This window comes from Periplaneta americana, chromosome 10 (assembly GCF_040183065.1).
Source record: "Periplaneta americana isolate PAMFEO1 chromosome 10, P.americana_PAMFEO1_priV1, whole genome shotgun sequence".
Taxonomy (NCBI): Eukaryota; Metazoa; Arthropoda; class Insecta; order Blattodea; family Blattidae; genus Periplaneta; species Periplaneta americana.
Genome location: NC_091126.1, coordinates 35,215,798 through 35,229,661, shown reverse-complemented (window position 1 = coordinate 35,229,661; position 13,864 = coordinate 35,215,798). Strand labels below are relative to the sequence as shown.

Genomic DNA, 13,864 nt, shown 5'->3' with positions numbered 1-13,864 from the left:
CAGCTGGTACTGTGAATGCCCACAGGTACAGAGACGAGGTATTGGAACGACATGTGCAACTTTTCAGAGGTGCACGTCCGCATAGAGCCAACCTGGTGGACGAGTATCATGAGGGGGAAGATATCCGACGCATGGAGTGGCCAGCGATGTCCCCGGATCTGAATTCTATTAGGAAGACGAGTTGCAGCCCACCAGCCTCCATGGAGGACACTTTCAACCCTCCGCAATGCTTGTCAGGAATGGAAACAGCTGTCTGCAGAGCTCTTGAACCACCTGATAGAGGGAATGCCACGGAGCTGCAACGTCTATGTAGGCATGAGGGGTAACCACACCCCATATTAACCGCTCAGCACCATCATTGTTGTGGAAATGATAGTCAGATTTTGTATTGTAATTGTGTAAAATGTGTCCCTACACCACAATAAAACAAAATTTGCTGATACATGTTACTCTGTTGCATATCAGATCCTGTTTGATTCATTTGTACAAGTTTGGTGCCATTCTGATAGCTTGGGAACAAAATAATGAATTATGCTTAACTTTTGGACACTAGTGTATTAAATGTGTTAATATAGTAATAATTCCATATAGGTATAGTACAATAAGAATTGAAATGTGTTGTGGCTGTGATGAAAGTGTTGAAAATTGGTTTATAGCACCACATTGGCAGTGATAAAAGTCTGCAATATTCGTTCGGTGGCCAGTGGATACTCTATCTGGTTCAGATGATGAACCATATTTCTGTTTAATGTTTTCATTCTATCGTGTAATTAGTGTGTTGTTAAATTAGGTTTATAGCTTGATTACTAATAGCCTACACTGCAACTGTAAATACCTATCAAATACAGGTTTTGTGTTTATATTTCCTAATTGTGGAATAGAATGTATATATCTCATTAATCACTTTCATATTGAAATTGTGCATAAGCTTCATCAGATAATACGACGTCATTAAACATTAAATTTTAAGCATATTTCGTAAATGTGTTGCCTGCTATGTTTTCTGCAATGGGACCGCTATATGCTGGAGAAGCAATGTTGCCAAGTGTATGAACATGGCTTGTTAATTTAAGATGGCTATGATAAAATAGAAATTTTTTAAGAATCAATGACTTGGCAATGCTGCTGTCTCAACACTACATGATTCCCCCTCCCTCACCACGTTTACATGAAGCTGCATTCCTATTCATCTGCTAATTCCTGCCCTTAGCAAGAACCAATCACAAGCAGAAAAAAAAACACACAACAGAACTGGATAGTCTGCTAATTCCCTCCCTTTACGAGATCCAATCACAAGCAGAACAACACATACACACGAAACGAATATCGAAGAAGAAGTGTATTAAGGTCAGGTGGTTGCTGACCAATGAACAAAACCTGAAAAATTTTCAAAAGTTTGTGAAAAAAATAAACTTTGACACACTGCAAACAAATAAGAATGCACAAGTAGCAAGAAAATAGATAATGAAAAATATTGTATCATAATATATACTTAAACTAGTAGTATGAAATTATGTAAATGCATGTAGTATTACATTTCCTATCATGGACCATTCAGTAAGTAAACTGTTGCTCCCCCCCCCCCCCCGGTCATTCAGATAAAAAAAAGCGCGGACGCGCACGCACGCACACACACACAAAAGAACTGGACAGACTGCTAATTCCCAACCCTTGTGATAGCCAATCACAAGCAGAATAAAACATAGCAAAATAGAACAGAGTCTGCTAATTCCCACCCTTTGCAAAAATAAATCTCATTCAATGATGGATGTCGCAGCCATCCATGACAATCGCTTTTTGTCTTTGTTATGCTCACTGAGGTGTGTGGTGTCAGTGCTGCTATAGTGAAGAGATGGAATTTTTTACTGTTACTGTAGGTACAGTCTTAGAAAAAAGTTTCATCGCACAGATACTTCGTAAGTCCCAGAAAGGAGGCAGTGCGCATGATCAGACATACAACGAAACAAAACTAATTTTATTACCTCAACTAATCCTTCTCTCGTGACCCAGGTCGCACATCCTCTGATCATGCGCACTGCCTCCTTTCTGGAACTTGTAAAGTATCTGTGCGACAAAGCTTTTTTCTAAGACTGTACATATCACTAGAAAACAATGGCTGTGAAAAGGAAAATGCTTACTCTCGTGGAGAAAGTTAATTTAATTCGCAAAAGGGAAAAAAATCCAAATGCTAAGATATCCGAGATGGTGAGAAAAAGACTTGATTGGAACCCTGTTTCTCCATATGTTTTCTATTTTTATGCAATATTGTCCATAATTTACTTAGTGTAGCTTTTTTTTTTTGCAAATAAATTGCATATTTGCAAAAGTATTCAAACATTTTTAAACAAAAGTAGCAAACCCCTATTTAGCGTCAGCCCTCATTTAAGGTTAATTATTCCAAGTCCCCAGAAAAATGTTAGGCTAAACTAGCGCTGAGGTAGTTCCCTTCATACTCCACTTATACACCTTGGATATACGAATCTGTGATAGGTTAGGTTTGGTTAATTCAAGCTTTTATTATGCCTTGCGTATACGATCAACTGCATCTCCATAAAAAATCTCCTATAAGTTCAACGATTTTCATTTGCGAAATCACCGAAACCACCTCAGTGCTAGTTTCACCAAACGTTAAATAGAGGTTATACTGTACATAATATTTGAACTAAAGTAAGTACTACTTTATTTCATTCTCAATACAATGAAAATTAAAGGAAACACTGAATGGTGTATTCTTTCAAGGACAGTTCTATACCATTTCTATGTGAAACATAAATGTTCTCTATTTTGAAAGAATGAATATGTTTTATCGTGTAAGGAATGACATCTATAGGCTGTTTTGAGTTGCGTGATAAGGTACTGAAATTTTAACCAGATTTCCAATTATTATATACCTGTACCTTTCCATACATATTATAATTTATATCAAAATCTCAGTAAGGGCCAAGGAACTTTTCAAGGACTCATGGATGAACACGTATGGTAAGTTGATAGATGGATACGTCATTATATTTATTATTATTCCTCCTTCCATTTCACGCTATGTTCTCCTTTAATTCCATATGAAAAAAAAAAAGACCACTGATATTGCAATGCACGTTCTCCAGAGAATAGACATTAAAAAAAATATAGACGAGTAAAATAAATCAACAACAATCATGTTTATATTAGTACGGTAATGCATTCTCTCCACAGTTTTAAGTCCATCCAGTCTAAGTCAAACAAATTGTACAGCAGAATCAAAACTTTTGTCTGAAGGATAAAAAATTTAACCAAAATATAATGAAAGAAAAGTGGCCATTCTTTGTAGGAAACATTACAATAACTCCTTTCTAACTATATAAAATTTTCAACCCTACAGCTTTCGTGCAGTAGTTCTTACCTATTTATCTCTTAATTAAGTAACCTTATGTTAATCTGTGTTGCTTAAATGATACAAGTTTTCGTACTACTTAGAACACTTGTATATAAAAAGTTTTGGGCACTATTCTTTACATATGAAAAAAAAATCTCAACAGGAAATTACTATAGTATCTTTAATCGCTACATCATGCTATGTATGTTTAAAGAGCTCAATTAATTAACAATGTTATTAAAGATTCTTCAGATTTATCTACTACATTTTCAGGTATTTTTATTCGAAAATACTCAAGATGAATAAAATTCATACAGTAGTTTGGAATAAAATTGCTTAGAGGTGTATAGAATGTTGGAAAACTGTTCCGCCACTGACCACATATATGAAAATACATTTTTTGTAACATTATAATATTTTGTGTAATAAGAAGAAACTGGTTTTCACAAGACTTTACCACTGCAATATCATGTGAAATGTTCCAAGTAACATAACAGATACTGTACTTAATTCTATCAAAAATGCACTTAAAGCTTTTAATGTGATAACTGAAACAATTCATCAAGATTTAAATTGTTGCCAAGTGTATAAAATAAGGAAATGAGTGCATTCCTACCTAGAATGAGATCATGGCTGAGTTGCTTACCCAGTCCGATGAGGTTTGAAGCTGTCTGTGAAGCATCCATAGCCACTTCTCCTAGGCCGTTAACAGAAATTCCATTCACCATGTTGACGGCTGTAACAATAAAGTGCCGTGTTCCGTGAGATAACTGCTCAACCATAATTTTGGACTTCTCTGAATGGAAATGTTTATTAACAAATACAATTAAAATAATCCCATTATACCCATGGCTGAAAACAGGATGGTTATGGTGAAATAAAGATTCAGATAGTCAGTTTTAATTCACTTTATTCTACAATTTAGTGTTCGTTCATAGTCAAGTCTATATATGTATATAAATATTCACACAGCCTTAACATATAAATTTCATATAAATAACAGTTCAGAAAATTTATACTTATAACATAAATAGAATTAACTTTGTCAAACATAAGAGAAAAGAAAAAATAAATAAAAAGGCATAGTCGATTTGTAAGGAACTCAAAATATAAACAGGAATATTATGAAATCACAAAAGAGGAGGAAAATGCGTACTAAACACTTTTATCTTCGGAGATAATTACAGTTTTTAGCACACCATTTAGTTTCAACTTCTTGGGTTGTTTTAAGAAGAGTTATATTCTACCAATGTGAAACAGCTGCTGCAGCTTCAAGTTGTTCCGTTCTGTAACGGAAGAATAACACACACAATAAAAATCACTATTCATTATTTCCTTGAATTTTAAAAGTATGTACTCACTCAACCACTCACTCTCCCCCACCCTCTCACTCATTGACCCACTCACCTCCCCATCTCACCAACTGCCTTCTTCACCATACCCATACTTTCCAGATACAGACTACACATTACCAATAATTCTATGTAATATAAAAGATATCGTTACAAAAGAGTAAACAGCTGTTCCTAACATATGAAGCAAGAGATCAATAAAATGAAAGGAATCGGGATCTAAGTTACTGTCATTCTTATTGAGCCATTAAACTAGGCCTACTCCTTGAAAAGTGGTGCATTGAGTTTTCCTAATCATTTGTGGTGCACCAAGCTGATACACAATTCTGTGATACTTTCTATTGCCCCTCTCAGTCAGTTTCTCAACTGTATTGAGAAATACGTATAATTAATCATAGTTAGGTAGGCAATACAGCAACGCATTTTTCTCACTGATACGTATCTACTGAAAAAGTCATATGAACTGTGTTTGGTCAAGTTTTGGCGGCATCTTCCAGAGACTGCACAGCCACCGAAACTGTGTTACTAAATTATTTAATAAGTGATAAGGAACAGGTTCTGTTCTTGATGAGAAGAAACATTGTCTAAAGCATGCTCTAATAGAACAAACACTTGAAGATATGTGGAAGGATGGAGTTGAGCCCAATAAAATCTACCTCTTGCCGAACACAAAAAAAAAAAACCCAACATATCCTCAGACAACATTTATTCTTTGAGAAGGAACCTATATCTCGCCATTTATTAAATTATTTAACAACACAATGTTCCAACGGTCTCTGGAAAATGCCCCAAAACATACATAAACATTACTTGTACAACTTTTTCAGTAGAAAAAAGAAAACATTGCTGTACTTTGTATTCAACCATGGTTAAAATACTCATATTTCAATACAGTTCACACAACTGACTGGGATTGACAATATAAAGTGCGAGTAGAATATTTGTGTTGCGGACTTAGTGCTACAACAGATAAGGGAAACCCTCACACCCTTCAGAAAAGCAACCTCGTGGCTTAATAAGAATGCTGGTAACTTAGGTCTGACTCATGCTATAAAACGGAATACAAAAAACCTATTTAGTTCAATTGTATTATTAGTACATAATACACTGTTTTGAAATACATATGTACACACAAGAAGATCCAAAATCTTAAATATAAGAACTTCACGACATGCAACACTAAAGTTTTCTTTAATGTACTGATACATATATGGTAAAATACTGTTCCACTTTTTGCATTACAAAACAGTGGATAATGAAAGGAAGTTATGACCAATACACAGAGAAACTAAAACAATTATTGCTTCTCTGTAACACATCAGAACATTGTTTTCTTAGTCTTTAGTGCCAATTAGTTTAGATTTCAATTTGTAACATTCTCGACTTGCATGCCTACTTTCTTCAAAATGTAATTTTTCTATTCTCTTTCGTCATTATTATACCAATTCTCTCTGGTCAAAGAACATGATTTATATACACCGTACATTTTATGAAAACAGATTTAATAGGAGATATGTTCACAGAAGGTTGTAGAAAACAAGAAATACAAGGCGTGTTTTTAAAGTAAGTTCCATTTTCAGTTATATCTGTCGCATCGCTGCAATCGTTATTTTGCGCATATGTGTTTTCTTCTTCAGTCCTCAGGCAAGCTGTGCATGCAGTTTCAGAGCTTCAGTCCATGTGTGTGGTTAGTTGTGATCAGTTGAAATGTTTAAAGTGATCGAGCACCCCGCCGACTGTAAGATGCGGTCTGTTATCCGTTTTTTGAATGCGAGGAACATCAAACCAGCTGACATTCATCATCAACTTTGTGAGGTGTATGGTGATGATGCCATTAGTGATGGAATGGTCAGGAGATGGGTTAGAAAGTTCAACGAGGGCCGCATCTCTGTACATGACGAGCAGCATACCGGTCGGCCATCTTTGATCAATGACGATTTGGTGCGTGCTGTCGATGAAAAAATTCATGAGGACAGGAGGTTCACAATTTCTTAGCTTTCCTTGAATTTTCCACAAATGTTGCGGAGTGGTTCGCAGGCGGGTGAATTCTACAATGAGGGGATAGAAAGACTTGTGCCACGACTCGATAAATGCCTCAATAATGGTGGAGACCATGGTGAGAAGTAATTGAAGTGTGGGGAATACAATGCTACAAAAATGGTTTGTAAATATTTTCCCGTTTACTTTCTACACCCTTTTGGAACTTACTTTAAGAACACGCCTCGTAAAACAAAGAGTGGAACAGAGCAAGAAAATTATATCCTGTTTGAATTGGTGGGACAAACACACAAAGAATTGGTGAATCAGTTTTGGAATATGAGTGAAATATGTGTGTTAAACGGAGATTTGAAAAGAAAAGTAGAAATGGACTATCTATGTAGAAGTTCAAGAGTATCTAAAATGAATCATATTAGGAATAAGAATGAACTCCAAAAAAAAAAAAAAAAAACTCTTTTAACGAGAATTTAAATGAAAAGGCTAAATTGGTTTGGCCACTTATTGAGAACGTCAGAAGAAAGATGGCAGAAAAAATGGAAACTACCTGAGAAACAAAAAAAGGAAGACTCAAAAATGCATAGATATATGACACAATGAAATGTGTGGAAATTAGGGGTTCCAAAGATGGGCATGAAGAAATGGCAGCCAGCCACATAATCCAGAAAATATATTAATTATGTGACATGAACTTACTGGGACTCTCAAAAGTTTGGAAGATGGTCTTTAAATTACCAAAATTCACACAAAATATAATTTAATTTAAATATAGCACTGATTAATCACTTATTTTTAAAGACTTGATATTTAATTCATCCTTATCTTTAGTAATATGGATTAAATATAATATAATTAGGTACGGTACAATTTTAGGGTGGTAGTATTCAAACTGTATTCCGTAGGTCTCCAAAGACTTAGGAAATATTTCCAGTCCAATGGAAGAAATTACGAATTTCGGATTTCAATTTTACTTTATTATTATTATTATTATTATTATTATTATTATTATTATTATTATATAATATAAAGATAATTTTTAGTAGTATTAAATTTTATTTTCAGATTCTGATGGCGGTGCATGCATTCAGCATTTCTGATACTGAATATAAATTTGCACCATGTTAAGTATCCATCATCATATTCGTCCAGATAACTATACGTTCACAAATTCACAACCATCTCAATGGAAGAAAGAAGTTGAACATTTAGCTCTCTCCTCTACTTGCCTCGTTCATTACTAGGGTGTGAATGAAATGGGTAATCACAGACAAAACAAGATTCGAGTTCCTGAACTCAGTACAAAAAATACTTAAAAGATACTTGTTGTAGAAATGAGCAGTTGTCTTCGAGTTTTGGACCAAAAATGCCCAAAAGATATGTAAATAAATTTAAATTTATTTTTAGCAACATTTTGTGAAAATAATACAATTTATGTAATTTTCTTCGTAAAATATTAAAACTGTAATGCATTACTGAAATATAATTAAATAAATTTGTGATGAAAATGAAATTCTGTTTAACATAATGATTATTTCATCGTATTCACCTTACCTTTTTATATGCTCCTAAATATAAAAAAAAAGCATAGCTTATTATGAACACTAGTAGAAAAACAATTACAACATATTTTGCACACAATTAGAGTAACCAAGATCAACTACACCACGTAACTAAACATATGAAGTGTTGAAATTCAACTCTAAGGCCCCAGAGACAACAGCATTTCCCATACCCAATCATGAGGGCTGCATCCAGCCTATCTGTCATATTAATCAAGTCAGGGGCAATCATAATCATTGTAATTACGAAATTCCTTTTCATTGTTGCTTCTCAAATACATTTGAGAGTTAAACCCTGTAGCTAATAAACTTTCTTTAGGCAATTAACGGTAGTCATGAGAGAATGCTTGTGTTGCTGAAATGCACTGCAATTTCTTATATTATGTTACTTGGTTTAAAGAGATAAATACATGCATCAGAAACAAATGAACATAAAATTAATTGGAAATGAAATAAAGTGACATACAAGAAGTAACATTGTAGAGATACTTCATAACAATTTGATCATCATCACACGCGTCGTCTTTCACACAAAAGTGTATACATTAGAAAGCAGTAAATAATGCAAAAATTTAATCCCAAGATTTCGAAGGATATAATTTTTAAGTGTCCTTTATATATATATACACACACGAGGGGTAGTCATAAAGTTTTAATTATCACCTCGAAAAAATGAAGCTGCGACCATGAAACTTGGTGATGGTCAGTCCTTTTCTACATATTCACCCTTCAACGCGACACATTTTTCCCAACGATGGATGACTCGACAGAGGCCTTGGTTGTAGAAGTCTGCATTTTGGCTGTTCAGGAAACATTCCACCTCAAAAATCACCTCGTCGTCATTCTGGAAATGCCTGCCACGCAATGGTTTCTTCATCCGAGGAAAGATGAAGAAGTCACTGGGTGCCATATCAGGAGAATACGGTGGGTGAGGCAAAATTTGATAGCCTAAAGAAGCAGCATGTGTGACTATGTCCTGCGCAGAATGAGCTGGGGCATTGTCATGAAGCAAAAGGACCCTCTTGGATAGCCTCCCGTAACCTCGTCAGGGGATGGTGATGGTTTGCCCCTTCTGAGCATAATCTGACAGCACCACACTTTGGATGTTCCAAAAAACACTCAGCATCACCTTGCCCGATGATGGTTGGGCCTTCGCCTTTTTTGGCGGTGATGATTTCACGTGTTTCCACTCCCCGTATTCTCCTGATATGGCACCCAGTGACTTCTTCCTCTTTCCTCGGATAAAGAAACCATTGCGTGGCAGGCATTTCCAGAATGACGACGAGATGATTTTTGAGGTGGAACGTTTCCTGAGCAGCCAAAATGCAGACTTCTACAACCAAGGCCTCCGTCAAGTCATCCATCGTTGGGAAAAATGTGTCGCGTTGAAGGGTGAATATGTAGAAAAGGACTAACACCATCACCAAGTTTCATGGTCGTAGCTTCATTTTTTCGAGGTGATAATTAAAACTTTATGACTACACCTCGTGTATATATATATATATATATATATAGATAGATAGAAACTTAGGTTTTGTCATGCAGTCAGTCAATAGTTGTCTGGGAATAGGGATGCAGAGATAAAAGTGCTTTAGTCAATGCGGCATGGAGTATCCCTCTGCACTACAGCCTAAGATGCTTTTCGTTCACTTGTGATGGAAGACTTGTGTGCGGTGCCAACTGTGCTGTGTAGCTAAGCTGGCTCCACCATCCACCTACACACACATTACACATTTCTCTTCATCCTTCTAATCCGAATACCATACCTCTGTTGGCGATCTGCCATTTCTCATAGATCTATATCTGTATGAGTCGTCACATCATCTTCAGGCAACAGGGAACCTGTGGGGGCCTCAGTGCCTTTTATACATAACTATGAGTTGTTTAGAACTCTCCACCACTGGCTATCCCAATCTTTCGATAAACTGTGAGGAACATCTACTATAACAGACAGCAGCTCTGATGTCATGCAAACACAGAAGGCGCCATATTTTTTGAAACAGATATGATAATGGAAGGGGAATTGTGAAGAATGATGGTGAAATGACGAGGGAGAAATGGGAGAACCCCGAAGAAAACCCTTACAACCATAGCATGGCTCTTGTTCACCAGGAACACAACTCTGCCATCATCGAGATTTGAACTCACGTACAAAGTCATCATAAGTAAGTGCTACTAAGGTGGCTTAGTCTGAGAGTAACTCTCAATTCAAAAGAGTGCATGAATTTTATTTATATCCAGTGCTTACAAATTAATTTGCCTAGAAATTATATACATAAAATTGGAAAATATTTATCTGAATAAATGTGTGTTAGCATCTTTCAAGTCACTGTAGAAAAATAACTTTATTTTTTAGTTGAAATCTTAAGAACGCTATTTAATTTAAAACTGTTATACAGTATCAAAAAATATTCAGCCCACCAAAGGATAATATTAAGAAAACTTTTGAAAAGTTTCGAACACACATTAGCAGTACAGCATTTTAGAAGAAATGTAAATATTCCATAACAGGAAGCAATTCTGAAACCAATAAATTACTATCGACTAAGATTCAGCAGAAAATCCATTGACACAATTACTTTTAAGAAATGAATCACAACATTATCAGTGAATCTGTGAATGCAGTGTTTTATAGGCAAAGACAAAATGACACATCATATTAGAGAAAAACCAATTCCTATATTGTATTAATGTAAAAATGTGCACTGAAATTTCGTACATAGTTAACATTCTGATACTATAACCCCTTAAATATTATTTGTTATTTTCATTACATTCAACATAAAAAAAAAATATTCCTTGCTTTGAACTGTAGTATTGTCAGCTATTATTGACTCAAGTCACAGTTCAAACCGCCAATGTAAGCTAACCCAAAGCTCATTATGTTCTTTCTCTTCAGTAGACAATATTTAATTTTCCAAAAATGATAATGTCTTGTATAATTGATGCATTTCAATTGTCCCTTTAAATTATGCAAGGAAAAAATTGTAAAGAATATCGTTACTGCAAATATTAAGTAATTTGGCAATAAAAAAATTCTACCGTTTTATTACATTATTTCCTGACAAATCATTGCAGATACTGAGTATGAACACAATCCAAATGTGATAAACTGTATTTTTATAAAAATGTTAAAATCTATCGCTTGCAGCATCACAACACTTTTTACTGAACAAGGTGACTCAGCACTGCACTTACATTTGAGAGTTCACAGGTTCAGATCCTGGGACCATTCAATCTGATCGGAATTTTAGCAGTTTCCTCGATCTAGTTGTTTAAAAAGTTAACTACCAGATTTGTTCCCATTTCCACCACAAGATACAAATAATGGTTTACAAGATCTCAATCCCTACTGATTTTACACAGTGGACTGACCGATAGAGGGCAGCAATCCTATGTATCTAGAACAATGTACTGGGATCACTCAAGATAGATAGTAAGTCGTGAACTGACCTCGAATCTAAAGTGACTATAAAATAAAATTTGAAATAAAAATGCTTCCTTTTCACAATTTCTACAGAAAATGACTGATCATATCATTTTATTATTTTATGTTAATAATGTAATATAATACTATTCAGTTTAATTTACATAATTTACAAATTTAGACAAAAATAAAAAAAATATTGTGATCTGTTCCAACATAATCTCAAACTGCGGTATACTATTCTTTACACCCAGAACTTGTCTCCTGTAGGTTATATGACATTTGTGTGTACTGTTACAAATAAGGAATATGGTATACAACTGTTTTCTATACAGAGAGATCCATTTATAAATTTGAGAGTGGGAGATAACAGATGTGATGAAACATGTTTTGCCCACTATCAAATTATAAATGGCTCTCTGTAGTAAAAGTGATCAATCTGAACTTACTTCAGTTCCCACGCATAATATAATATTACATTTCGTCATCTTGATTACAGCTATAGCTCACTTGTCAAATAGGTTCTTCCAATGTATAAGGTTATTCAAAAGTAAGTTTCCATTTTGAAATGATAATAAGTTTGTCAAATTTTTAGATCCACAAACATAAAAATAACAATTTGTTCGTAAAGAAATGGAATTTTATTAAAACAAAAAAAAAAAATAAATAAATAAATAAAAAATAAATATGACCACCACCGTGTTGTTCAATAAGAAATAGTCTTTCTTCTATGCTATAAATGGCATTAGAAAGCACATTCTTAGGAATGTTTTCAATGACATTCGATATTGACTGTTTCAGTTCCTCACATGTAGTAGAAATATCTTTTCTTTTAGCTAACCCCATAACCAGTAGTCAGCTGGATATATGTCTGGTGATCTAGAAGGCCAACTGTTTGGAAAATGCCTACTAATTACACGGTTGCCAAATGTGTCACGCAATAGTGTTTTATATTATTGTGTATGTGAGGTGGAGCGCCGTCTTGCATGAAAACAATGTTTTCGATTTCATGATTCTGTAATGCTGGTATTGCGAAGTCTTGCAACATTTGAAAATATCGCTGCCCAGTTACAGTCACTGTTTTTGTTTTGTCCGTTTTCAATTATTCATAGAAATACGGTCCTATTGTGAAATGTGACGTGAAACCACACCAGACAGTAACCTTGATATCATGTAAAGGTAAAATCATTGTAAAAATTATTAAAATTACTCTCCTACTACCATCTGTATTCTGAACAACAATTACTGTTTATACAAGTGTGACACAGTTACCATAGCAATGAAACACACTGATAAAAAACCCTAAACCTTCTAAACAGTAATGGTACCTATATGAAACTAAACTGCTGATATGTACAGAAGATACATCAGTTTCAAAATGAGAATTTACTTTTGAATAACCTTATATATTTTTTAAAATTTATACTGGAGAAAGCAGCTGTGGAACTAGTTAATTCTCGAATATTTTACTTTCCTCTACCATTCTCATTTCATTATTTCTGCATTATTGTTATATCGTCTTATCTGAGTAAACATTTTCAGTCAAAATGAACATTAAATGAATTGCGATGTATACATGCTGCTAAATATATATTCATCTTCTCTTGTGTTTAAAAAAAGTCCTTGTGCAGATGCTTGTACTGCCCTATTTTGACTACGCTGATATTTTACAGATTGATCTTTCCAGCAACAACAAAATAAAATTCCAAGGTGCTCATAATTTGTATGTTTTGTAAGCAATGTTCGAAAATTTCATGATATTACCCCATCCCTGGATGCAATAAGTTGGCTTAAACTAGATAAAAGAAGATATTTACATTCACTTCTTCTTTTCTTCGAAATATTGAGCTCCTTCGTTCCTTCGTACCTGTCGTCTCATTTCACTTATCTTTCTTCCCATCATAATTTGAACACACGTTCTTACCACGAAACAATACTAACAATACCATCACATCACACATCTTTGTAATCATCCTCTTTCACAATAGCCCTGTCAAGACTCTGGAATTCACTTTAAGCTAGCATCATGGATTTCTGAAATAAAATTCAATTCAAATACAAACTTACAAGGCAACTAGTCGGTAACTAAGACTCTTTCAAACACGGCTTCCTGTAAATACTTAGTTCTCTTATTTTATCATAAAATACGTCGATTTCCAGTAATTTAATTCCTATATAA

The 13,864-nt window shown here is 34.5% G+C and overlaps 1 protein-coding gene across 4 annotated transcripts in view; it reads right to left on the bottom strand.

Moving 5' to 3' along the window:
• Art4 (arginine methyltransferase 4) overlaps window positions 1-13,864 on the bottom strand; it is a 161,456-nt gene that overhangs the window by 21,754 nt on the left and 125,838 nt on the right. For 2 of the 4 annotated variants that reach the window (XM_069837204.1, XM_069837209.1), the window contains exon 10: window positions 3,969-4,088. In XM_069837204.1, coding sequence (XP_069693305.1) covers window positions 3,969-4,088 — 120 coding nt within the window. Of the gene's footprint in view, window positions 1-3,968; window positions 4,089-4,245; window positions 4,639-13,864 lie in introns of those variants that run through there. The other 2 variants (XM_069837205.1, XM_069837207.1) reach the window with 2 other exon arrangements.